Raw genomic sequence first — 27,640 nt, 5'->3', positions numbered from 1 at the left:
ATTATACCAGAGTAAATTCTTTTGAAAGCTAAAAAGGAAAAAGTCATAATTCATGTTTAAAATATACTGCTAATTCATTACTCTCAAATAAAAAAGCCAATAGCCATTACATCAAATTTAATTATTTCAAGTTTACGTTCATTTGATATTCACATAAAATTCATTACTTTTAAGTGTAGCAATGAAGTTGAATTTTTGACACTGAGTATTTGAAAACTTGTTTTTTGACAACAAGCTTGATATTTTGAATATGGGTGGGGGGAAAGCATTAAAATTACCCAAGAAACATGTTACAATCATTGCAGAAGTATGAAAATAAAATGTGTTTTACTCTAATGTTTTAGCCTCAGGTATTGCCTCCAAATGTTAGTGTAGTCAGTGCCTGAAATGTTCTGGTTATTTTATTTTCATTGAGGATGGAGTTTGAAGGTACATTAAATGAGGCTAGAAAAATTCAACACCATCTACATTACCCATCATGACAAAACAGAGCAGGGCTCCTACATCTTCCTTGGAAACTGAGGGGGAGCTTACGCCTGAATGTGCAGATAAAAGATCTTGAGATTGTTTCATTCCCTTTGACTTTTTGCACTTTAAAAATCACTTGCTAATATTTAGCACATTTGTTCATGAATTTAAAAATAGATAAGCTTTTTTCACACATCTAGTTTGAGACTAGATGGGAAATAATGGGTTCAATGAAAGTACATTATTTATTAAATTATCTAACTGGTTTTAATAGTTGGACAGGTTAAACCTTTTATTTCCCTGTTTGGGCAACTGTTGCTCAAGAAAACTGTAAACAGCAATGTCTGTGGAGAATATGCTCCCCTGTTGTAGGCTACAGTGTGGATGGATGATGTGCTTCGTGAGGCTGAGGGTGGACGCAGAGCCTCGGTGGGCTGAGGGAATGTTACCGTGGTGGAGTGGACAGAGCCACTGTTTGGACGGTGTGCTGGAGAACATGGTACGTGTGGAATTCCACTCTTGCAGGAACTGTAGTCCCCATCAGTTAATATTTTTACATGTCATATGTTTTAATCTGTTTTTTTCCTCTGATCAATTTCCTTTCCCTGGCTCTCCTCTCAATTCATGTCTAACTATCTTGGATTCCTGTCCTCACAGTTTCCAAAACTATGCCCCTTGCAAGTACTTCACAGTACTGAGTAAATTCTGAGGAAACCGATGAACAAAAAGTTATCTTCATTTAGGTATGTATGATGTTCAAAAAAGATTTTGAACGTATTGTCATATTTACCAGCAGTTTTTGATAAAGCACTGAAAATACAGGACATTACAACATGTAAAATGATTTCATTTCACATTTAACAAATTACCTTGGAAACTTAATTCATGTTTTATAATGAAGAAGAAATTTGTTTTGAGATAATTCCAATTAAAGCCTACAAAAAGGAATTCTAGGGTCAGGAACACAGTGTATAGACTTAATGCTAGACATGGAATTACTAGCATTTTGTTTATGAATCACAAAAAGGTATGTTTTTTAGAAAAAGTGCTTCCATTTCAAAATTCAGATTGGCTTTTTTTTAATTGGATAAAATTCCCAGAAAATTATTCAGCTCATAAATGCACTTTGATTTCGTCAATACAGCTCTAGTTATTTCAATAATGTGTGACTGGTGGTAAAGAATTTTAAATTCTATAATGGATAAAAACCATTTTATATATATATATGTATATATATGTATTCTAACTCCAGAAAAGGAGTAAAATAATAATGACTGACCTCATGAAAACTATGTACACATCAAGTGTTAAAATTGATGGCTTCTTCCCTTTAGAACTTATTTTTATTTTCCACTTTTGGTCACATTTTAAAATTCAATATAAACTTTCTATCCGGCACCTAAACCTGGCATGTGCGAAAAAGTGCCACAGAGCAGATCCCTTAACACTAGGTTACCCCATTAATGAATATAAAACAATAAGTGAGATGTGTTTTTCCAGTTTACTGTGAGGAGATGCTTTGACAACTTCTGGTAATAAATATTCAGTGAAATACATGTTAATTTAATAGTGTGTCTCTCATCCACCATTATGGTGCTGTGTAGCTACTGCTCCTTACATATGGTCCATTTTCACTTCCAAACCTGTTTTGAATAGTCAACCAAAATACTATTTCTTTTATCATGCAGCAAAACTGTGTATACTTGAGCTGAAGATAAAAATGTAATCTTCATATCACTTTCCATTTAATGTCCTTCTTGATTTATTGCTGTAAGTTTGCCTAATGATTTTGCTATGCTCCAGGTAATCTTATCTATGCATATCTTAGTTATGGATGTACTCAAAGGATTCCAGGGTTCTTTTTCCAAAATCATCTCTCTTTTCTATCATTGTGCACATAAAAAATGCCACTATGCAATAATTTTTGTGTTTTTGCTTTGCCTGTGCTCAGAATAATATATGCCATTACTAAAAGAATGACAGGTTACAGGGTTGAGGATGTAGCTCAGCATCAGAGAACTTGCCTAGACATTGGGTCAGATCCCCTGCACTGGAGTCGGGGTGGAGATTGCATGTTCAGCAAATGTTTAGACCATGAAAGAAGGAGTTAATCATCATGTCGAGAAAAAATCAACTGATTTACTTATTACACCATTCATCAGAGTAACTGTGAGTTATTCTCAGACTCAGCTTGACAATTAATCTGACTCACCAGTGCATTAGCTAACAAAGTTTGGATCAAAATCATCCAATTTCCTTTTTTTAAAGCTCTTTCATTTGCATGCTCCTTTATCATAAAAATAATAAATATTCTGGCCATCTTTTCTTTGGGGTTTTTTTCATTTCTATATACCTAACAAAACTACCTACTATTAAAATTGAAACTACTATGGATAAGAAATAAAATAACAATGAAATAAAATTCATAGCTGCTTCCTTCTAGTTTGGTCTGTATTTGTCCTATTGCACGTTACTTTCTCTGAATCCCTTCTTTAATACATATTCATATTTTTTGCAAGGCTTTTGTTCTCCTGAACATTGTTTGTATTTTTAATATGTATTCTATGTGCCATGAACAATCTTTCCAGTACTATCCTGTTTGCAAAAGCAGTATTTTATTTAGATGGGATCACTGTAAATTATCTTCAGTCCCAGACCCTTCTGGACTGGAATCGATGTCAAGAAGGGCCTCTTTATTGGTGAAGGTTGAGCTGAGAGTTATGCTCTGCCGAGGCTTCACAGGCGCAAGTTCATCTAATTTAATATTTTCATTTTTGACCAAAATTGTCTTATCCATGTTTTCTTCACTGTGCCTTGCAACAACAGCATCAAATACATCTAATTTTGGTGGCAAGGTTCCACTTTCAAATAGATATTTGGTTAGATAAGAGACACCAATATTAGCTAGGAATGAGGTAACCATGGACAGTGTTTTAAAAGGGAATCTCTGATTATATATACCATTCTTATCAGAGTAATAACCGGGGTAGAAGATCAAGGGCTGAAGGTACAGGTATGGTTCCCCTCCAGTTATTCTCAGGAAAAGCCCAGAGATGTAACCTGCCACAGCCCCGTAAGTGTTGGTTCCCTTGACGAAGAGCACGCAGAGCAGCTGAGGGAAGATGATGATGTAGACGAGGTCTGAGCTGAGGTACCACAGCCCGTACACCGTCTTCGTCAGCAAGGCCATGGCCGTTGCAGAGGCTCCGAACACAAACACCGTGATTCGCATGACCCAGACAATTTCTTTGTCTGATGCCTGTAAGAAATTGCACCAATCTGTTTACTCACTTTGGTGAAGATGGAGACACATTTTTACCATTTACAACTTGTCTAAAGAAGCTCCTAGGACAAACCCAACCTAACCTACAATACCTGAAGCCCATGATCTTGGTGACTTCCCAGGTGTTTGTGGGTGGGGTCTCTGTGTATCACATACATGAAGCTAGACCACCACGTCCTGTGACTGAATGCACAGTGAAGAAGTAAGATGAGCTCACGTGCTATCACCCAGGAGCAATGAGGCAAGGGGGCATTTTGCTTGTATACATTAGGGAATAGTCTTGGTGTGGCATTGAGAGAGCTGGGCCTATCTTTACTTCCTCTCTTTGTAGGAGCACTACCATCCGTAAGGCTAACCATCTTCTGGTGCCATAGAAAAGGACTTTTCCATGACATTTCCTTGGTAAAAATCAGTGGGACTGTTTTGTTAACTCTGACCTAGAAAACAGAGGCCAAGCTCATTAGGGAAGAAAGAGTCTCCAGAGGTGTGCTGGGTTCCTCAGGGACTACAAAAGAATGCTATTCTGCAACCACTTGATTCAGTAAAGAAAATTACATTGAGAGGATATTTTATGACCAAGTTAGACCTGGGAGTTCAAATGGAGAGCGGTTCAGAGTTTACACAAAGATGCATGAAATAACTTAGAGTCCTTCTCCCCACCAGTGTTTTTCCGTCTCCTGCTGTGCTTAATCAGACTAGATGGTTTACTAAGATATTTTGGGATGCAGTAATCTTTTGTCAGAAGATAAGAAATTTAATTATGGCAACATGATGAAATCTCTTGGGAAATAGTTATATTGACTTGTTCCTTCCAGTATTAACATGAATGATAAAATGTATCAGTAATATGCATTTTAGCACATATAAGCTCAATGTTATCTAAACTAGTATGCTTAATCAAATTTTATGGAATATAGAATTACGGAAGATATAATTAACATAGAATACTATGTATTAATAAAGAATATGGAATACTAATATTAATATCAAATACAAATTAAACATTCCATAATGTTTATCCACTTACATAATGAGATATCTTTGGGATGGGACTCAAGTTTAAAAAAGAAATTAAGTTTCATATACGCCTCCTATACAGAGGCTGAAATGCAATATTTTTGATAATTTTGTGGATAAAACAAAGTTTTACAGTATGAAATTTCTCCCTTGTAACAACATGTCAGTTATCAAAAAGTTTTGGATTCTGGAGCATTTCAAATTTCACATTTTGATTTAAGGATGCTCAATCTGAACTTGGAGGGGTAAGATAACTTGAAACACAGGTTTGTCTTAGAATATATAGCTTCTTTACTACACAGGTTGAATTCAAGGAATCTATAAACATACATATTCTACATACACATTAAGTATAGTGACAGCGGTAATAGCAACAACAATAATAAATTACAAATTAAAAGAAAAAAAAAAAAAAACCTGTTCTTACATTTTGCCTGAAGGAAAGTTGGTAGATGTTCCGAGCAAACATTGAACTTGCTGACAAGATAGAAGAATCAGCTGAAGACATAACAGCAGCAGAAACAGCACCAAGGCCAAAGAAAGAAATGTACACGGGGCAGAGATACTGCAGAACAATCGGTAAAATCATGTCTGCTTCTTCATTCGTCTTGGGATCTGGAAACCCATATGCAGTCTGGTTCCAGTCTGTAGAGTAGAAACGACAAGCTTAACAACCAAGAGGCAAATTTTCTCTATCCATCTGGGTCATGATGTTTACTAGGTAGTTTTGAAACCAATTTAGAATCACAAAGCCTGCTTAGGTGGAAAGTCCTTGTGATGGCCCTGTGAAAGTGTCTCACTAAATGTTCTGGCTAAAAGGTATTGGTTATATAGTCAGTCTCATTCATAAAATCTGCCTACTATACAATAATGAGATACATATCCCTTTTCTACGATGTGATATTTTATCATATGGAATCAAAGAAAACACATGCTCTTCAACTGAACCACAGAATTTTCTCTTGATCTTTTTTGTAGAGCCTAATTATCCCTGTACAAGAGATAGCAGCGTGGCCATTGTTACCCATCGTTTTCCTGTATGTAAGCTTGATTTAGGAGCTATCTTGGCATTATATTTCTAATTTCATTCCATCTTGTGTAGAATTTTACTTACAAGAAGCAGTAGACATGCTAGATTAAAAGCCATTTTTATTTAAATAAAAATGATATTCATAGTTGGGGTTGTGGCTCAGTGATAGGGCACTTATCTAGCATGGGTGAGGCACTGGGTTCGATTCTCAGTACCACACATAAATCAAGCAATCAGTAAATAAAATAAAAGTCCATCAAAAACTAAAAATATATTAAAGAATTGTATTCATAAAACTGAGATTTTTCAGGAGGATTTTGAAGGTTGAAGCATACATTTGTCTTAGAATATATAGCTTCTTTACTGCTTAGTTATAGGATGTGTTGAAGAATACAAGGAACCTGTAAACACATATTGATGTAGTTTCTTTTTTCTTTGCTGATCTTCCTTAATTTCATGATAATAAGGTGCCACCTTTTCTTCCCCCCATTTTCCATTATGATTAGCATTAAAGGCCGTACTTACATCATGCCAATTCTAAAGCCTTAACAGAGATGGCATGATATCAGAAATAACTGCCATGGTAAACCCAATGCAGAAAAAAAAAATGCCTTTATGCTGTTTTGGTCAGTCTGTTTTCCTAGCACCCTCCAAATAATGTCCAGATCTGTCTTCTGCCTATGAAATAAATCTTTTTTTTTTCAGAAGGCAGACACTGCATAGTTCTTTCATCAGTGATCTTTTCTATCTTTTTGAATGTTCATTTATGTCATGAATCAACAACTAGAATGAAAACAGTATGCTATGAACCATGACTGCTCTTTCAAAAATTAAATAATCCAATAAATAGCTCTTGAATTGAAAGTCATAGTCACTGTGTGAGCATCACCCTGGGTTATCTTTAAAAAACACAATGGGATAAAAAGCAAACTGTTTTCTAAACTGTTTTAGTTATCTCTACTTAGGTAACTCCTTTAAATTGGATTAATGTGATGTGTTTTAATTAAATGCTCTTAAGAGTTGTATTATAATCACTTTTAGAATAGTCAGAAGTATGAATCTAAAATATGGAAAACGTTGAACATGTGAACATCTCCATCGCTATCATTATGTTAGTTATGGTCTGAAGTTTATGTCCCCCTAGTTTATTTCAATTCTAACCTCAAAGAGTTGAGATTAGGACCTTGAGCGATGAGTAGTTTGTGAAGGTAGAGCTCTCCTCTCCTGTGTGATATGATCAATATGCTTATAAAAGAGGCTCAAAGGAGCTTATTTCCCTCTTCTACCATATAAGGAACATAAGGGTCAGGAGTGATTAAGTTCAATCAAATTAAAGGTGAGAGTTTAGAAGTGTTTCACATAAAGGCTAACAGGGAAATAAACATTTCCTCTCTCTCTTTCTCTCTCTTTTTTCTTTTACCATTTAGTTTCTCAGTTTATCTTAATACATACACAAACTGACTTATTTCTCCAAGAAAAAAAGAAATAATTGAACAAACTATTGAAATTATAAAGCCAGACTCTCAAGTTCAGAGTGGTCTGTGGGTAGTCATGATGAGAACATGTAAATTTCTCCTAAGCTGGTGGCTCTCAACTTTGGCTTAGCTTTGGTTCACCAAGAGGGCTACAACAAAACACTGGAGTCTGGCTCTATCTTTGATTATTAAAATAAATACCCTGGGAGTAGGCCAGAAGTGGATGTTTTGTAAAAAGTCCCTCTCCATTCCCAAGGTAAGGTCAGCGTGTACCATGGTTGAGAACGGCTGTGGACATAAGTAGATGCAATTGATAATATAACAAAATTGGGCATGTTTGTCAATGGAGTAAGCAATCAAAAAACATGAAGATCAATGAACTACAACACAATTTGTTGAACACTATGCAAAGGCATGTATGGAACCATAAATGAAGAAGCATTTACTATGTGAGGGTAAGAGGGAAGCAAAACAGGGAAGGCAATGAGTGAGGAAACTGGCAAATTAACTGGCAATGATGGTGAAGCTGCAAGAGATTTACCTGTTGATGCTCCAATGGCCCCAATGAGTATGGCTGGCAGAGCCATCACCAGGCACCCAAATGCTGCCAGGAAAGACAACACTTGAGCATAGGTGGCTGAGGATGAAGAGAGGACCCTCTGGAAGTACGCCTGCCATGGGATTCCACCCAGAATCTGCATGAGAACCCCAGGGATTCAGAGTGAATTGAAGGAAATTGACATTCATTATTATTTTTAAATAAGAGGTTTATAACAATTGCATTTAGAATAGTCAGAAGTAGGGCCAGAAATCTCAGCTGCTATGATTATGTTTGCAGTCATATGAAGTTTGTCATCCTCCATGTGTCTACCGAAATTCTAATCTCCAAGGTGAAGAAATTAGGTATTAGACAGGGACCTCTGGGAATCAATTAGGTCATAGGGTAAAGTCCTTATGAATCCCTTCTACCATGTGAGAACAAAACAAGAAGTTCTTTTCTATGAGAGTTTGGTCTTCACCAGACACCAAATCTGCCAGTACTTAGATCTTGCAATTACCAGCCTCCAGAACTGTGAAAAATATATTTCTGTTGTTTCTTAGCCATCTGCTTTATGGTAATTTATTACAGCAGTCCAAGGGGACTAAGACAACATTATTGTCATATTTTTGATTGTGGAGAGTTTCCTAAATTTGTTTTCCTTTCAAATTACACAAGACCATCCTTGTTTTTCCTAAATGTACTGATTTAAGTTGCCTTAAAACTATCCAGAAGACTTCAGTTGGTTCTCATCTGGAATTTGAACCACAATAAATTTTATCAAAAAAATGATTAAGAATCTGAAAATGTGAATTGAAATCAGAATTAATACAATCCAATAAATATTTATATACTCTAATCCTATACCAGATATGTACTGGTTGTTATAGCACAAAGTTGAAAAGGGCATGGTTCTTGCTCTGGAATTTTCTTTCTTCTGGAAGAGTCAATGCATTATGGTGTTTTGCAAAGTGCTCAAGAACATAGAGAATATAGTGGGGTGTCAGAGAGAATATCTAAATTTCATTTAGACTCATTTTTACCTTACAGCTAAGTTTGATATGGTGCTTTAATTAAATTACATAACATACTTGCTTACAGCATGTGTAAGCAACTGATGAATGCACTTTAGAGGTGAGTTTATTATTCTTATTGAGGATATATAATAAAAAAATGTTCAGATACATAAAATAAAAGGACACGTTGAACTGTAGTGCAGTTGGTTGCATAGCTTATTAAGAAGTCTGTATGGAAACCAAAATGAGAATTATTTGGAGGTGAAAGCTTGGTAAGGAGGGACAGCTGCAAAGTAATCAGGAAAACCTACAGGAATGGCATCTGAATTAGTCCCTAAGCATTAAGATCCTACTGTGATGGTATTCAGAGAGAGCTTCTTGAGTGATAATTAAAGTTTGAGGGTGGAGCCCTTATGAATTGGATTAGTGCCCTTTTAAGAAAGGGCCATGAAGCTCCCTTTCCCTCTTTCCACCATGTGTGAGCCCAATGAGAAGTCAGCAGCCTACAACTTGGAAGAGGGCCCTTGCAAGAACCCAACGATGCTAGCAACCTGAACCCAGACGTCCAAAACTGTGAAAATAAATTTGTCATAGAAGCCTTAAGATGGATGGTATTTTAGAAAATGAGACAGGAGGACAGACAAGGGGGAGGACTGCTGGCAGGGAGACCAAGAAAGACTAGAACCATAGACCAAGTGAGGGAGGTTATAGGTCTAATGCCATGCCTATGTAGGAACAGGGGGACTGGGAGAGATTGCCAGTATCTTAGTAAGATTTAACCAGTTATTTTCATGTAGGGATTTATGAAAGACAACTAGACTATCAGAGACCATTGATGAGACATTTCAAGGCTTACTTGTATAATTTGTTCATTTCTTCATTCAACATTTAGTATTTTCTTTCAATTTATCTTACATTTGGAATCATGAATATGGCTTAGAGCTGGAAGAAACTTAGCAGTCACTGGATAAAATCTTTTATGTTAATGAGTGGTCTGAGAATGTTAAAACTGTGGTGTGGGGGAAAGTACTCAGGCCTTCAAGTGCTTGTTTAGTCCCTACTTCAGACAGTGGTGTACTGGATGCCTACCTTTCTAAGATTCATCATCTCCCTGTAGCCATAAACATACCTGCCATTCAGGTATAATTGCACACATAATACACTATCCCTTACTTTTTTCCATTCAAGTTATTAATTATCCCAGAAAAAAATGAAGATCAAGGCATTTCTTAACAATCCCAAGGGAGAGAAGCGATCTAATTCACTATTGAAATTAGAGTTTCCCCCAATTTTTCCTACCTCTTTCCTAGAAAATGCTTTACTGGGAAAGACACACTCACTTTTTCCTTGTTGAGGCAATGCTAGAATTTGGAAAAGTGCCATCAACCAAACGTCTTAAGATACCGTTACTCCCCTAAGAAAGAGACACAAATAACCACTTTTCCCTTCATTTTAAAATAAAAACTAACCTACTCCTTAAGTTGAAATCAAATAAAATGTACTATTTTCATACATAACCTAATGAGTAAAATCATAAAATCTGTTTTTTTTTTTTTTTAAATTTTTCCTTTTTTCTCAGTCTGTAATCTGCCACGTGTCCTCCATGCTTCTTCTCACTGTCAATAACTTTGCCTCAAGGTTCTGCCTGTTTTCAGGTTGCTCCAACTCCCAAAGGCATCTTTGGTATCTTTTCTGAAAGACACCTCCCATCCCAATTTAGGTCATGCACTTGGGGCCTATGGTGCCACTAATTTACTTACTCCATCATTCAAGATGGGATGAACGATTTATTTTGGAATAAACAGGCCTTTAGTGGCTTAATCCAAAATACAAGTTAAAACTTTCAGACAGTTTAGCTCTCAGATTGGAGAAGGTCTCTGATGGAGGGTCAGGGATTCCTTAACTTATGTGATTCCACCACAACAGAAATGTGGACATACCATACATTGACAGCATGCATGCTGTTATCTGAAGACTGGATTTGCTCTCCATGCTGCCACCAGCAGCTGCACAGTCAGGACCTAGCACCAGTTTTCCAACAGAGAGTGGTCAATTCAGAAATGACCATGATGGGCTCCAGCGACAGAATCAGTGTGTGGTGCTTATACAGAAAAGGCCAAGAGCCAGCAGGTAGATTGTTAAGGATAAATATGAAAATCTTGAAAATGTCTTTGATTTACAATTAGACTACATTCCTCAGGTCAGAGCATCACTTACCAACAACAGGAAACTATCAAGCCATGTGTAGATTTCATAGGATTCAATGGTCCCCAGCCAGGGCTCCTGGTATTTGGCATGCACAGCAGTAAACCCAATGTCGGAGACTGCAGGATGTGACAAGGCAAAGGGGACACTGATCCACTGGAAAAAAGAGCAACATTGGAGAATTAGTCTATGATTCTTGATTAATACATTGCAAGATTGATAAACCTACTTTATTTTTTATGTAGGTGTCATGGCTCAGTAGTTCCCCTTATTCAGGGAAGAACCTAAAACAATGTTCTCCGTGGGACATCATGAAACAGATTTAGAAAAACTGAAATAATTTATTATCTACTTCTGCCTGATTATGCCATGTCCTATAAACTATAGAAGCAGTCACCTGAAATCTTTGAGAAGAAAATACTACATTGGAGACACACGGAGACACACACACACTTTTATGTTTTCTGTGAATTGGGGAAAGATATCCATCCATTAAGGTGACAAAGAAAGATTCAAATGAGAAATTTGTGGGTGAAACAAGTGTTGAAGAATGGGCCCAGTACTAATAGGGAGAAGAAAAAGGAATCAAAGGGGGAGATGGTCTGGAGGAAACCAGGTAAAGAGTAAAAGAGAACGTAGGCTCCTGGACTTACAATGGGGTCATAACAACAAACTCATCATAAGTTGAACATGTTACAAAGCTGCATTGAATCCAACTAACCTACCAAGCACCGTAGCTTAGCAATATGGTACACTCTAGTTACATGTTTCCCCATATAACTATGTGATTGACAGGAGCTGTGACTTACTGCCACTGCCCAACACCAGAGAGAGCATTGCATTGTGTATAGGTAGCCAGGGAAAAGATCCAAAATCAAAATTAAAATTATGGTTTCTACTGAACATATTTCATTTATGCACCATAATCAAGTAAACAAAACAAAGCAAAAACAAAAAATAAAAAAAAAAACCAAAAATGTTCCCAAGTTCCCAAGTTGAGTCATTGAAAGTTGAAGACTAACAGTGTATGTTTTATGTATGTGTGCATATGCCCACATCTGTTGGGTGACAAAGTTTGCTGGCATGGGAGTGACTTAGGGAAATGGGAGCAATAAAGACAGATACGTGGAGAGGACCTTGAACTCCAAGTTAAAAGATTTGTATTTTGTTTTTTATTCAAGTGGAAGCTCACGTTGGAGTGTGCTTTATGTGGTACCAAGAATTTAACCCAGGGGGCTGGGCACGGTGGCACACACCTGTAATATCAGCAGCTCAGAAGGCTGAGGCAAGAAGATTTCGAGTTCAAAGCCAGACTCAGTAATTTAGCAAGACACTAAGCAACTCAGTGAGACCCTGTCTCTAGATCAAATATCTAAAAAAAGGGCTGGGGATGTGGCTTGGTAGTTGAGTATCCCTAGGTTCAATCCCTGGTACCCACTTCCCCCCAAAAAATTAATCCAGAGGTGCTCTACTTCTGAGCTACATCTCCAGCCCTGTTTTGTTTGTTTGTTTTTCTTATTTCATTTTGAAACAGAGTCTCACCAAGTTTCTGAGGCTGGCCTCGAGTGCGACTACCCTGCCTCACTCTCCCTGGTCACTGGGACTACAGGCAAATGCTACAATTCATGGCTAGAATTTCTTTGGAGTTAAAAAAAAAAAAAGTCAGTGAAATTTCCTCTGAATTTTAATACTCTACATATTAAAAATAAATTTAGAGAAGGTAGTAGTATGGGAGGGCCACACGTGGTTTCAGTGGCCCCTGGATAAAGGTCTGAAGTCCAGCAGTGACATTGGGAATGGAAAGATACTGGCATTGAATAGGATAATGAAGAGAGTCAACAGAGGAAGGTCAGGGGCAGGTCAACAGAGAGGTCAGAGGAATCTGCAAATGAAATCTGAAATTTATAGCTTTGGAGCTCCAAGGTCATCATAAAACCCAAAAAATCAGAGACATTGAGAAGAAAAGGTGGTTTAAACTATAAACTGATGAATTAATTGCATAGGCATGTACAGCAATTAAAGTTTGGAAAATAAAGCATATTTAGTCTCGTTCAGATAATTCAATAATGATTTCTTGTCAATTCTTATCTTCATTTCTTGTCGATTTAATTACATTTTGTAATGGAAAAACATTCTAATGTATATTTCTACATATATTTGACCTACCAGTTTTATACCTGCGTACTTGATTTATGTACCTGTGTATTTTAAGTGCTGGTCTCATGCAATGCAATGAGAAATCACATATATCATCCATGAATAGATTCATCCCCTGGGGCTGTGTTTCTTGGAATAACAAGTGCATCCATTATGAGAGCTGCCATTGCCAAACTAACCTCTCTTCTTTCCTTGTGAAAGAAGATTTACTTCTGTGTTCTCTGTTTTATGAAGTTTATGATGACACTTAGTAAAAATCAGAATTTCTGCACCATCTACTTGATTTTGGCAATTTAAAAATAAAATAGTGGAAGTCCTTAAGCAGATTAAATATTCTCAAATTCAATTAAAATATGACTGAATTACATTCCATGAAATGCAAATAAAATGTCCAGGAGAAAAAGAGGAAATATAATATTTGCTAGTGTATATAAATTTAGGGTTAAACTGTAAATCTAATTTTAGTTAATTCTTTTAAAGTTTCCTCTAGGATATTATTACAAATGCTAGAAAATTGAAAAAACTGTGTATGGGATTTATTCTTCATCTCTAAGTGTCTAGCGTAAAAACTAAAACAGAGTCAAAAGCTTTTTATTATAAGAATACAGAAAAACGAGGAGAATGAAGAGTACTTTGACTCTCTTTCAGAAAATGAGTCATCTTTAGTGATGGTTGGCTCTGTCTGTAACCTTTGACCAGGGCTCTGTCCCTGCAGAGTCTACACCTGACATAATGTATGTGTTGACGATATCTTGTATGTGAACCCGCAATGGCCTCTAGAAGAGTGGACATTCCATTTCCTTTATGCTTCTTTTGATGTGTCTTAGAGATGGTTATTATTATACACATAATTAAAATCTCCCTGTTTTAAGATGTGAGTGCAAAGAATCAACATTGACTAGAATGTGTCTAAGAGATGCTTTTAATGTAAGATGAATAGTATTTAAATTTCATAATTACACAGTGCGCTTTCTTAATATAACAAACCTATATTACCTAATTTAATCCATGACTTAAGAATAGATTATATAATTCCTTATATAATTAAGCCCTTTCTTTGACCTCGATAGTAACCATTAATATTTGAAATCTACTGTTTTTCCAATAGGATATTTTCTAATAAAATATGCTTCCAATAGTATTTCCATGTCCTATGAACAGTCTAATAGCTAAACTAACACAAGGATGGGACAATAAACTTGTGTGGGTTACTACCAAAGCTTTAGTTTTCTTAACTGTGAAGAAAGTGTGATGTAATCAATTCTCAAAAGGGATCACACAAAAGTTCCCATCAAAACAGGCATGAAGAAAATGAAGACTTAGATCTTTTTAAGAATTAGTCATGTGGGCAGAGGTGCCTTCCTCAACAGGACTCCCATAGCACAAGAAATACAAGCAAGAATCAATAACTGGGATAGATTCAAACTAAAAAGCTTTCTCTCAGCAAAGGAAACTATCAGCAATGCGAAGAAAGAGCCTACAGAGTGGGAGAAAATCTTTGCCAATCATACTTCAGATAGAGCACTAATCTCCAGAATCTATAAAGAACTCAAAAAACTCTACACCAAGAATGCAAATAATCCAATCGACAAATGGGCTAAGGAAATGAATAGACACTTCACAGAAGAAGATCTACAAGCAATCAACAAACATTTGGAAAAATGTTCAACATCTCTAGGAATAAGAGAAATGCAAATCAAAACCACCCTAAGATTCCATCTCACCCCAATTAGAATGGCGATTATCAAGAATACAAGCAACAACAGGTGTTGGCGAGGATGTGGGGAAAAAGGTACACTCATACATTGCTGTTGAGGCTGCAAATTAGTGCAACCACTCTGGAAAGCAGTGTGGAGACTCCTTAGAAAACTTGGAATGGAACCACCATTTGACCCAGCTATCCCACTCCTTGGCCTATACCCAAAGTACCTAAAATCAGCATATTACAGAGATACAGCCACATCAATGTTCATAGCTGCTCAGTTCACAATAGCCAGATTGTGGAACCAACCTAGATGTCCTTCAATTGATGAATGGATAAAGAAAATGTGGTATATATATACAATGGAATATTACTCAGCCATAAAGAATGATAAAATTATGGCATTTGCAGGCAAATGGATGAAATTGGAGATTATCATGCTAAGTGAGAAAAGCCGATCTCAAAAAACCAAAGGACGAATGATATCGCTGATAAGTGGATGATGACACATAATGGGGAGTGGGAGGGGTTAGTGTTAGGGTTAGAGTTAGGGTTAGGGAGGAGGGCAAGAATGGAGGAAGGAAGGACTGTATAGAGGGAAAAGAGGGGTGGGAGGGGTGGGAGGGAAGGGAAAAAATAACAGAATGAATCAACCAACATTACCCTATGTAAATTTATGATTACAGAAATGGTATGCCTTTATGCCATGTACAAACAGAGAAACAACATGTATCCCATTTGTTTACAATAAAAAAAAATAAAATTAAAAAAAAAAGAATTAGTCATAGCACACACTTGTCTTTTAACATCTAACAAAATAACTAGGGTTTTTATCTAATCATAGAAAAATACAAAATTTCAAATAGTGTGCAACTTGCTATGTATTACTCATTATGGAAAATACTACTTTCTTTGTTGAGGTGGTATAGATAGAATACCACATTATCTTTTGTTAAAAAAGAGAGAGAGAGAGAGAAAGAAGAGGAGGAGGCGGACCAAGAGGCAAATCTGAAGGAGGCTCCACTTACCAGTCCTACAAAAATGCAAAAGAGCTGAACAACATCTGTGTAGGCCACAGAGTAGAGACCACCCACCAGGGTGTACAGAGTGGCAATGAGCGCAGACACGATGACGGAGGCATGCACGTCAACATCAATGATCACGCTGATGGTGGCTCCTACCCGGAGGAAAAAAAAGAAGTGAGACCCTGATCGTGGTGCTGGGGTGCCTTCTGCTTTCTGGCAAGTCTGTACTGAGAGTTCTGTTGCAGCAGGTACGTTTCCCTGGTCATATACAATATATTGGATGATCTTGGCTAACGTGGATTTTTTTTTCAGTATAGGAACCATTTATTTATAAAACATTTGCAAAGACAACCTATCAATATACTAAAAGGTGATAAATTGTGATCAAATAGGATTTATACTAGTAGTTTAAATAGTCTCACTATTAGGACATTATTTGATGTAAGACACTACATCAGATAAAAAGGGAAAACTCATAAATTCTATCACAAATTCTGAAAGGAATTTTGTTACTAGTTAAGCTGGGACTTCCAGTTCAAAGATCATCATGAACAGTTGAAGCTAAACTGTTTGGGGAGCCTTCTATTTAAAAAGTCATACAAAGAAAATATAAGAAAACAATTTTAGAACTTAGCTTGCAGGAAAAAAAAGTAAAGTGAATTTTTACACTGAGACCTTTGTATCTCATCAAACAGTGTATCTCTCTCTGTGTATATTCAGATATATGAGAGACACCTGAAACTCAATGTCACTGAACACTCTGAACTACTGAGACATTCAATTCCATTCTATGAATTCATTTCACCATCTGAAATTCTGACTTAGTCCTATGCAATATATCTACTCACATCCCTAAGGAAAAGAAGCCTTTCTGTGAAGCTCATCGCCCATTTCCACAATTTTACAATGATTATTCATTGACTATTTGGTACCTATTTTGCCCTATGCTTGCCTGTTATAGCTGACAAATCCTCTAAGGTGTCCGAAATTAAAACGAATTTGTAGGAGAAAATCATATAATTGTCAAAACTTATCTATCAACTTTTTCTCCCTCAAAGTCATGAAAGATCATTTTATTTTATTTTGCTTGTGGAACATACAAGTTCCACTCCTAAAATACCAATATACTGAAGAATGCTAATGTTGAATATCCTATTTTTAGGTAATTTTCATCATTAAATTTTAAATTCTTTCTTAGAATTCAAATTTATGTTTCTTTTACTTTATAACTTCTTTATTGTATTTGTTGGTACCTATGTTTCCACTGAAAATTTAATGGTATGGAAAATTTGGAGCAATTCTTGGACTGATGAGTTCACAACTCACTTGTTGCTTCTTAACTCATTAGTTCCTTTTCCATTTTTCTCAAAACTATATTCCATCTTTTTCAAAGTAGTAATAATAGATATGCTAGCATACATGAAACAAATCTGTGGTTTTTTTATATCATCAATTGTAGCCAGCTGTCTCACAATCTCCTCCTCCTCTTCCTCCTCCTTCTCCTCTCCCTTAATTGGCATAACAGTATTTACAACCTACCAGGGATGAAATTCCATTATCCCAAGGAGCAATTAAAATATTTTGACTCAAGATTCCAATATAAAATTTTTTGTGTGTTTTGGCCATGGTAATAATATAACATTATTCTCCTGAATAAAAAACCAATTAAAAGAAACATCTACTAAGGAGTCACAGGATGAAAGACAAAGGAGAGAGGTCAATTATAAGTGACTTTAAGTAACTGTCTGAGTTATCACTTTATAGATATTTAAGATGTTATTTTTTGCCCCTGAAATCCTATTCTTGATAGTGGAACTTTAGTTGCAACTCTTTGCCAATCTTCTTTGGGTGTCATGCTCCACTTTAATAACATGTGTAAGTTATCACCCTGTGAATATGAGAAGTTCAATTACAGAAGAAAGATCACTGGGCTGAGATTTGTAGTCCCTGTAGATGCCATCATATGGTTATAACTCAGTGATCTTAAAGAAGTCACCTTCCTGTTTATCACTGATAAGATTGGGTTGAATTTTTTATCTAACATATTTTCTGAAGAATTATATCAATGGTAGTGAGTAAAACAAAGGTATACTTCCAGTTCTACTGAGAAATATACTCTACTTATATAGTTACAAAAATAAATATAATGTAAAGTTATGAAAAAAATCTCTTAATATGAGCTATTAGTAGAAGTATACATTTAAAAGGTGTATACCAAACAGATAGTTTATACCAAACAGATAGTTTAAGATTCTCCTGTACTTCGCTCTCAGGACAAGATGGCAAGAATGCTCTCCTATCAACCTTAGGCCAGGAACTGGGCATGGTGGCGCACACCTACATTCCCAGTGGTTCAGGAGGCTGAAGCAGGTGGATCAAGAGTTCAAAGCCAGCCTCAGCAAAATTGAAACACTAAGCAACTCAGTGAGACCCTGTCTCTAAATAAAATACAAAATAGGACAGGGGACGTGGCTCAGTGACTGAGTGACCCTGAGTTCAATCTATGGTAACCCCCACCAAATGGCACTAGAATTCTGCAGGATTCAAGAAACCAATTCAATAAACCGCAGGATTTATCAATATGAGAAGGTTTACCAGGATGAAGATGTAAAAGAAGCCACATGAAGGCTTTGAGAACCTTTGTGATGACAGGGTGTTTCATGTTAAGAGAGCAGTGGACTTGACTATGAGACCTTGGACCTTGCCTCAAGAGCAAGGGACAAAATACGAGGAGGATAAATTCTACCTTGAACCAAATCCAAAAGAGGCTACTCAGGGCGAAAAAGAAAAACAGAGACAGGGAAGAAAAGGCAAAGATATTACCACACAGTTGACATCTGTGAATACAGTTGTCCTCAAAGTATTTTGATGTAATTGGTTATACTTGAAACATACAATTTAAAAAGTATCTGGTCTGCAGAGGTATAACTTTAAATAAATGTTCGCAGTAATCATTAAAAAATTCTCCTATATTTCAGCAGTGAACCATGCATATGCACAGTGAGGTGGTAATAAATCTTCACTTGTCTATTCTTAATATCCCAAGTTATTTCTTATAAACAGTGACTCTGACTTATCCCAGCTATTATATTTGAAGAAAACATGGGTAATAATTTAAAAATATGCACTCTTTCAGAGCACAGATTTCAAGCAAGAGCAGTAATGATTTTATATGTTATTTGATATACATGTATTAATGTGAAAAAGAGACATGTTTTATATACATACTGAAATACATACATACAAATGAAACTAATTGTAATAAAGTTTTGCTTTTTATTTCTAAAATACTTTGGAAACATTAGCTCATTAATTATTTTCTTCTTTCAGGACTCTGTTATATAAATCGATTTTTATTCAGTTAGAGTGAACGTTTTGTATTCTGTTAGATATTTAACCCACTCCTTTTTTGATACCCAGCAGGTAGTTTGTTCTTAAAACCAAAATTTTCTGGTATTGAAATCAATGACAAATAAACTCCCCTTGCTTCTCAGCTAATGAGAGCAAGGTGGGAAGAGAGGTATATTTTTACACATAATTTCATTAGGGTATAAGTTCAGCAATGATTGGAGAGTGTTATTATCTTGTACCATCTCAGTATGACTTTTTCCAATGAATTATTACTGTATATTGTAACCATCAAATTCTCTTCTTTTCCACATCAAGTCACCTTGTTTCTATGGTCAGACACCAAGAAAACAATGTTATGGGAGTTTTGGAGAAACAGAGAGAAAAAGGCCATCTGAGAGGGTAATAATAAAACCAGAAGATGGATTTATTTTCTAGAGCACACAACATAGCAGGAAATTCGTCTTCTCTTCCTTTCGTTCTGACCCCTTAAAGTCTGGTTGTATTTCCATTTGTAAGAAAAGATGGAAAATTACATCTAGATGAATATCCAGAAGGCAAACATGGACACAGCTCATTGAGGAAAGCTGAAGACCTTCCAACTCTGCTGATTTTCAAGAAAGACCTCAACACTCTGTGGGATGGTATACATTTGCTCCTGATCAAGAGCCTGAAGATCTCCCATGATTCCACTGAAATTTCTTGTTTTCTAAATCTTGCAAATAAACTGAAAATCCAAAGGCCAAGTACAAGTTCTTAGCAAAAAATCGATCTTGGATCATAAGCCTCTACTGAGTCTAAGGTTAGGATCTAGCTCCCTAAATGTGTATACAACTACTTCGAGATGTAATGGGATTACACTGGGGAGAAAACAAACAAAAAAAAGCAACATTCATTTTCTTTTGTCAAAAAAGTATAACTAAAAATAATTTATTCATTCCTTTGTGATAGGATTATAGTTATTTACAGGACACAATTCCTGTCCTCAAGAAACTCATCATCCATTGTGTACAGTAAAAAACTTGGGCATGAAATAAACAAATTGTCATACAAAGGGAGATGATAAGCCCAATGAAGAAAAAATTGCAGGTCCCTGAGAAAGCCCCCAGGGAAGGCTCCTAGGAAGTTTGGAGCACTGCTCTTTGTAAGGGCCACTTCTGAGAAGACCTAAAGGGGTACTTGGTGAGTAGGGAGACAAATGGTGAGAGAGGAAAAAAAGAGAAGAAATGATTCCAGATCAGGGACACCTGTGCTTGAAAGTGTCAGGAAGAAGCAAGAGAGGACCATGGCTCAGAAAGAAGGAAGGGGGCAGGTGGGGTGCAGGGGATGATCAGAGGAGAGAAGACCCAGGTCATACTTAGGGGTTTTGGCTTTGAGGCTGGGGTTGTGGCTTACCTTGCATATGTGAGGCACTGGGTTCGATCCTCAGCACCACATAAAAATAAACAAAAAGTTGAAGGTATTAAAAATAATAAATAAATAAAAGTTTGGTTTTAAGCAGAGGGACATGATGTGATTAGAATATGGAAGGATGAGTCTGGCTGCCTTGTGGAGCTCACAGTAGGAGGGCAGACCCGCAAACAGGGAGATGGTCAAATTAATAAGGTGAGGGAGGCTGGGCGTGGCCTGGTTTGTGGCAGGGAAGAGGCAGAGGTGGATGGAGGTGCGGGTGGGGTGGAGCGTGGTTGATGGAGGAGCCAGGTAGGAGTGGAGCCGTTAAGGATGGGTCTTAGAGCTGAGGTGAGCACCCTGAAGGATGAAGGTAGGTCTGCAGCAGGGGAAGCTGTGCACCTGAACAAGGGGTGCCACGTCTCCCAGCTGCTTCAGCAGCCTCAGTCTGCTCAGTCATAATCATCTGACCACAGCAGGTTCACCTCTAAGTCTCTGTCTCTAAGATCAGATTGGAGGTGAAGCAGGAGCTCAGGGGCGGGGAAGTTTTTTGTTAATCATCAAGAAGACATTTAACTTGGCAGGGAAATCCAAGTTACATCCTCCTATGCTTACATTTTTCTACTAATAAACCATAGCATTGTGCTTTTTAGAAATGCCATTTTATTGAAATATCACACATTAGATGATTGTGCTTACATTATTTGCCTATTGCATCAGGAGAAGGTGGGTGATATTTCTTTGGGAGTGTTATGTACAGTTGGGACTCACACTGGTTTTATATTTACTTTTGATTAGATGTATTTTATGTAAACAGTCAACATCTCTAGAAATATTAATGCTTTAAAAATGATGAATTTAGATAGTCTTGCCTATGCCTATCAATTAACAAGGCAGTTATTAGAAGAAAAAACAGGAAAGATAAAAAAGTTCACAGTTCATATAAAGAAGACTTCTACTAGAAGAAATGAAAGTGGACTCACTGATTTAAATTTATTCATCACGAGTATTCTCCCTAACTGGCTCATGGACAATAGTTTATTTATTTTTATTTTTATTATTTTTTTTTAGTATCAGGAGCATTTAATCACTGAGACATATTCCCAGTCATATATATATGTATGTGTGTATATATATATATATATATATATATATATATATATATATATATTTAAATTTGGAGACAGGATCTCACTAAATTAATTAGGGCCTTGATAAATCGCTGAGGTTGGCTTTGAACTTGTGATCCACCTGTCTCAGCCTCCCAAGTCCCTGGGAGAATAGGCATGCAACACTGAGCCCAGCAAAAATTCTTTTAAATAAACTGCACTTTTGTTTTTGGTGGTGCTAGGATTCGAACTCAGAGTCTCACACAGGCGATGCAAGCACTTCCCAACTGGTCTTCACCCTCAGCCCTAAATTGCACCCTTTAGTTATGCTTAATTAATGATGCTTTGTTCAAAATCATACACATCTGATAAAAGCAGCCCTGGAACCCTATAAAATGACTCATGATTATTGCTCTAATTACGTGACTCAAGTTAAAAACAAATGCACTTGAGATTGGACTTAATCCTTACAACAATATTGCAAGTTTATGTAGAATTTCAATTAAGTGTTTGTAAATATGAATAAGACTTAGGATATGGTTTTAATAATTTCTAAGAGGGCAAGACTGAAGAAAGTAAGGTTGTTGGTCTGATGTTCAGGAAACTGGAAATGAAGCTAGAACAATGTTTCATGGGTGCTTACCTAGTGCAGAGAAAATTGCTGCAGCCCAGAACATTTCTCCCATTAGCGCAGGGATGAAGAGGAGCCCGCCCATGCGTTTTCCATAGATCTGCTGAAATGGGTCTAGCATGGTCACATATCCCTTGGAACGCATAGGTTTTGCAAAGAACAGACCACCTAAAAAAAATTACAGGAGTGTTTATGAGAACATTAAAAATTCATAATATAATAGTTTTTGCCAGTTTTTTACTATGCTATAATTTCTCAAGGGAAATGAATTTTTTAAAATACTATATATTGAGGAACGCATCTGAAATCTACTGCAAGTGCACTACCAAGAAGAATTTAGCAGCCTAATATAAATTCCTTAGTGCATTTAATGAATGTGTCCAATGGATAACAAGATGGTATGACTGAGGCATATGAAATTTAAGAATATGGAGTAGAGGACAGTGTTCACTGAGATGGCTTGATGCATTTGTATCACTCAGTATGTTTAGACATTTGAATAAGCCCAAGATCCAACAGAAGCAATGTGAGTGTAAAGAAAGAAAACAAAAGAGGAACTCTTTTACATAATATTCTTGGCCTTTTGTAAGTTTAATTTACGAAAAAATGTCAGGTGCAATAAAGTGGATTCATTTTTAATGATATGTCCATAGTATCTTTGAAAGAAATAAAATGATTATGCTACGAAATTCACTGTTTTAATAGTTATAAGATCAAAAGGTTTTTTTCTACATATTCTATAATCAAAAGATCATATTACCTAAGCCTTAGTGTTCTGCTGCATACCAATTTCTTGTAACACCTACTTAGAAATTTCTGGTGACATATTTCCACAATAATTATTCACATTGTTTGACTTGCTATCCCACTTATTATTTAGACTTTTATTCTTTATGCTTTACCGAATGAGTCAATGAGATTTAACCTTCCACTTACCTAACACCAGACTAAGTGAATATCCAATTGGTGCCTGAGCCCACGCTAGGCCATAATCTGGTACATAGACTGCTTCAGCTGTCCCATTGATATACCCTCCTCCAACCCACGTGGCTGAAATAGAATGAAAAGAGAGGTCAGGACACATGACGTTGTCTTACATGTCATACTCTAGGTCTGACTGTCCAATACCAGGCCACGGGTCCCATGTGGTCATTCAATGTGGCTACTCCAAACTGGGACGTTCTGTGACGTATGTCTTCTTCAGATATATGAAATTTCTGTAGAATAATAGCTGAAAGAGGGAGGTCAAGGAACTGAAGAGAGCAAGTTTTTGGGCCAAGCATGATCTACAAAGTATTGCTTTCTTTAAAAAGATAATAAAGTATTTTATCCTTGATGAAAAACTGAGGTTAGAGGACTTTACATCTCTGCAGCTTATATTCTTCAAGAATATAATCAAAATGCTATTCATGTACAATGTACATAAGATTCTGAGCATTAAAGGTTTATAAAAAACTTATCAGATATGACACTAAATTTTAGGCTGAATCATCCTATAAAAAGTAAAATTTGACTCTAAGAAATTCTCTAAATTCTCTTAGAGTATAAGTAAAATAATCACACGCATTTAATATGTAAGTAATTGATAGATAAATGCTTCTGTTGCTTACACACCAGAATTTATCTAGCTTTTGATCTAACACAAAGCAAAGAAGCGATTGTGTCTTGGAGTTAATATTACTTTTTAAAAGGTTAATATGAAAAGACTTTCCTGCATAGTAATTTTAAGTACATTTGAAGGAAAATCTATACACAAAATCTTGATATGGACAAGATTCGTATTTAGCAAACACTCCCATCTTCAGAGTGGCTTTTAAATCTGGTGTTAATAAGTAACAAACACCATCATTTGTTTTTCTCAATCGAAATCCTACTGAAGCTGTAGAAAGTGTCCCGCACCTGATACACACACCCACTGGGTAAGGAAAAAGGACAGAAGAAGACACAGAACCTGAGACTTGGTCTTCCAGCTAGGTACCTGGAGCTGCTAACACACCAGCACTATTTTGCTGCATAAAGTTAAAGGTCGCATGGGCTTACAAGCACAGAGCTTATTAATGATCATTTTTCACTATGTAGCTCTCTTGTCCTTTGTTAAAAAAAAAAAAAAACTTGGCACTTGAACAATTGTGCCTTTTATACTATAGAAGTAAAGACTCCATTACTCACTATGATTAAACTAATTCCCTTCATTTTTCTTTTATAAATCTAGTTCTTTCTATGCCAGAATTTGTGGTCCATGTTTGTCTATTTTATGCTTAATTCATGAGTGAGGACTTGAACATTTAAAAACTGTATGTATTTTTAAAGAATCAACATTTTCAAACAATTTTTTTTCTGAAATACATGTAAGTGAATGAATCTGACAAGGCTTAAATCACATGGTTCAGATTTTAAATGAATAATAATATTAATCAAGGATCTTCTGACACAAAGAGAGAGAGAGAGAGAGAGAGAGAGAGAGAGGAGAGAGAAACTTCACAAACCAAGCTAGACCATGACACTTTATAAGAAATACTGTCATTCGAATACTTCCTATATAGTTTAATAATTAGGTTGAAAAAAATCATTCTAGATGGTAAAGGAACAAATTCTGAAATGTTTTTATGACCATTTTAAATAGAATATTAAACTAGAGTAATAGGACAATATTATTATTATTGCAAATAACAGTATGTAATAAATGAAATACTTTGATATACAGCAGTTCGTTTATTCCTAAAACCCATTTGCAAACTAAACAGCTTTGTAAAGAAATAGAGTGAGGCCAGTTAGTGGGCTCATGTGGTACAGTACCTAAGGGCCAGGGGTGTGGCCACCAGAAGACCTGGGTTTTATCCTGGTTAACCGTGTAACCAGGATCTTCACTTAACCCCAGAGCCCTCTCACAGTGCTATTACAAAGAACAAATGAACCATCTATAGTTGGCAAAGAATTAAACACAGAGACTGTAAATGCCTGGAAGGTAAAATCTTTGTGTGTATAGAACATTGTAGGTTACAGATAGACAAAGTCCAGACTTTCAGAACAGGGATGCTGTCTTCAGAGTACTTCTGTAAATTTTCAATAGGATATTTTTCTAATGAGAACCCAGAGTTCCTGTTAGTCTGGATTATACTGCTAATGTTTAAATGCTCACTAAGACTCATAAGAGGTCCTATCAGTGAAAGTATAATCTTAAGTTGTTTTTCAAAATTATTTTCAATGACTAAGATGAATATAAAAAGGAAAGAAATCGTCCCACATACAAAACCACCTCTGGGCAAAGGCAAAGTAAGACAGAACACCAGCCCCTCCTAAAACAAAGGAGGTTTGAAAGGGAGAGAGCTGCAGATGGTGGCCAGGGGATTCCAGAGAGAACACACCCTGGCATTTCCCTTTTATAGCAAGTTTCCTGGAAATATCTTTTTCATTGTTGTAGAGTCATAATATGTAATTGTCTTCCTGTAAGGAAATTAGTTACTAAATGGGAAAATTAGGTTTCCCAGCAAAGCATCAATCAGTTTGCAATTCTATTGCCCCAGAATTGAGTTATTCAGGCTAAAACCCATCGCTAGTTAGTATTCAATGACATTTGTCATTAAGATAACTTGAAGTCACAACTTCATGCATGTATTACTGGACACACTGAAACACTATCATATTAATTAACAAATGCATGACTTGTAAGACTAGGGCATGTTTTCATTCCTCCACCTCTTTGTCTTTACTGTTTCCACCCACTAAATAGAACAGAGAGCCCAGACTATTTTCCATTGGTATTTGGCCCAGTGATTTGTTACAAAATCGTTTTGTTCAAGTACAACTGAGTTGAAACCATTTTGTTTTCAAACAAATATTCATTATTTTAAAAAATATATAACCAGCTAGCCTAAAGAATCCCTAAGGACAAAGAGTAATGTTTGTGATGACACTCTGAAACCACATGCTGAATATTCAGAGAAGCCAAGCAAGCAGGTATTGCACCAAGCAGGCAGCACCAGCACCTACCTGTCATGGTAAATCCACCAACTAACAAGCCAATGTCTCGTCCACCAACTATTATGGCTTCACTGCGTTCTTCTGCGCTGCCACTGTTTTTGGTTCTCCATGCAGCCCAAATTCCAACCAGCAATATGAGAAGGTAAAATACGATGATAGCTATCAGTCCTTCCACGTGGAAAGCCATTTTTAACTAAGGGTCCAGATTCCTCCGCAGCTGGCTACTTCATTAAGACTTCTGGAGAAAAGACAGCAAGCTATTATAAAATAGCAGGCCTTGCACTGTGCCTACACAGGCAGCCAGGATAAGCCAGCTGGCTCCTGAGAGATCCGGTGCCACTTAAAGAAAAGAGTGCACTGAAGTCACATGTGAATTTGGTCATGGCCAACAAGTGTCCACTATATTCTCCTACCCCTATTTAACAGTTTAATAATGTCCTGACTTTTCAAGAAACAGAAAAAAAAAAAAAAAAAAAAAAAAAAAAGGCAGAGGGAGCTGCTTAACAAATAGGACCATGAACGCTTGGTGTTTCCTAATTTTCTTTTTCAATTTCACATTAACCTTGTCTTGAATCTTAACTCAGTAATTCTGTCAAGAAATTATTTCCAAAGTGTGTGATTGTATTTGCCTTTTAAAACTGTTACTACTCTAGAATTATTCAGTATCATTGGTGTATCATCAAGAAATATACCAAGAATTTTTAAAAATGTGTTCATTCTTTCATTCTTTTACAGGATTTCAGGAAATGGCTCCAAAAAGTATCTAACCTGAAAGTATCTGGAGGGAGAAAGCAAACTGTGGGAGAATCTATTTAAAAATGCATCAACTCCACATTTTCAACAAGTTCCTGTATGGTTCAAGTTATTGCGACAACTAAATATATTCTTGTGGTTTAAAGGGTTCTGCCTCTCGTTCTTCCATTGTTCTTCCTTCATTTCACACACTCCCATTAGTGGTATCTATAAGAAAATGATTTTGAAAAGGTGTTGCCTGAAAACATAGCAGAGGGTCAAAGGTATTAAAACGCAAAACTCTTAAAAGACAGATGTCAAGGTCTAAAGTCTTAGCGCTCTGTAATTCTTGTTCTCTTTTATTTTATTAGCCTCATGGCCAGGGCTATAACATGCACCCCGATTCACACAGAGAAGTTTCCGGTGGAAACTCAGATATTTGTGCACACAAGTGGCAGGTGGGTGATGAGACACTGGGCAAAACTACTAACCCCCCAGGAATGCACAGGAGGCAAGAGAAGCGCGGCAGTCTGG

The 27,640-nt window shown here is 36.5% G+C and overlaps 1 protein-coding gene across 1 annotated transcript; it reads right to left on the bottom strand.

The window, feature by feature from the left end:
- Nucleotides 1–108: 108 nt before the first annotated feature.
- Nucleotides 109–26,574, bottom strand: Slc5a7 (solute carrier family 5 member 7). The gene is made up of 8 exons (XM_047523031.1): nucleotides 26,384–26,574; nucleotides 23,330–23,443; nucleotides 22,406–22,561; nucleotides 15,920–16,068; nucleotides 11,045–11,188; nucleotides 7,815–7,968; nucleotides 5,196–5,413; nucleotides 109–3,727 (listed from the first exon to the last, which is right to left on the bottom strand). Exons 1-8 carry the CDS (start codon nucleotides 26,559–26,561, stop codon nucleotides 3,098–3,100), a joined length of 1,743 nt encoding a protein of 580 aa, XP_047378987.1. The 5' UTR covers nucleotides 26,562–26,574; the 3' UTR covers nucleotides 109–3,097.
- Between the last annotated feature and the right edge of the window lie 1,066 nt (nucleotides 26,575–27,640).

Source organism: Sciurus carolinensis, chromosome 13 (genome assembly GCF_902686445.1).
Source record: "Sciurus carolinensis chromosome 13, mSciCar1.2, whole genome shotgun sequence".
Taxonomy (NCBI): Eukaryota; Metazoa; Chordata; class Mammalia; order Rodentia; family Sciuridae; genus Sciurus; species Sciurus carolinensis.
This window is presented reverse-complemented; position numbering and strand designations above follow the sequence as displayed.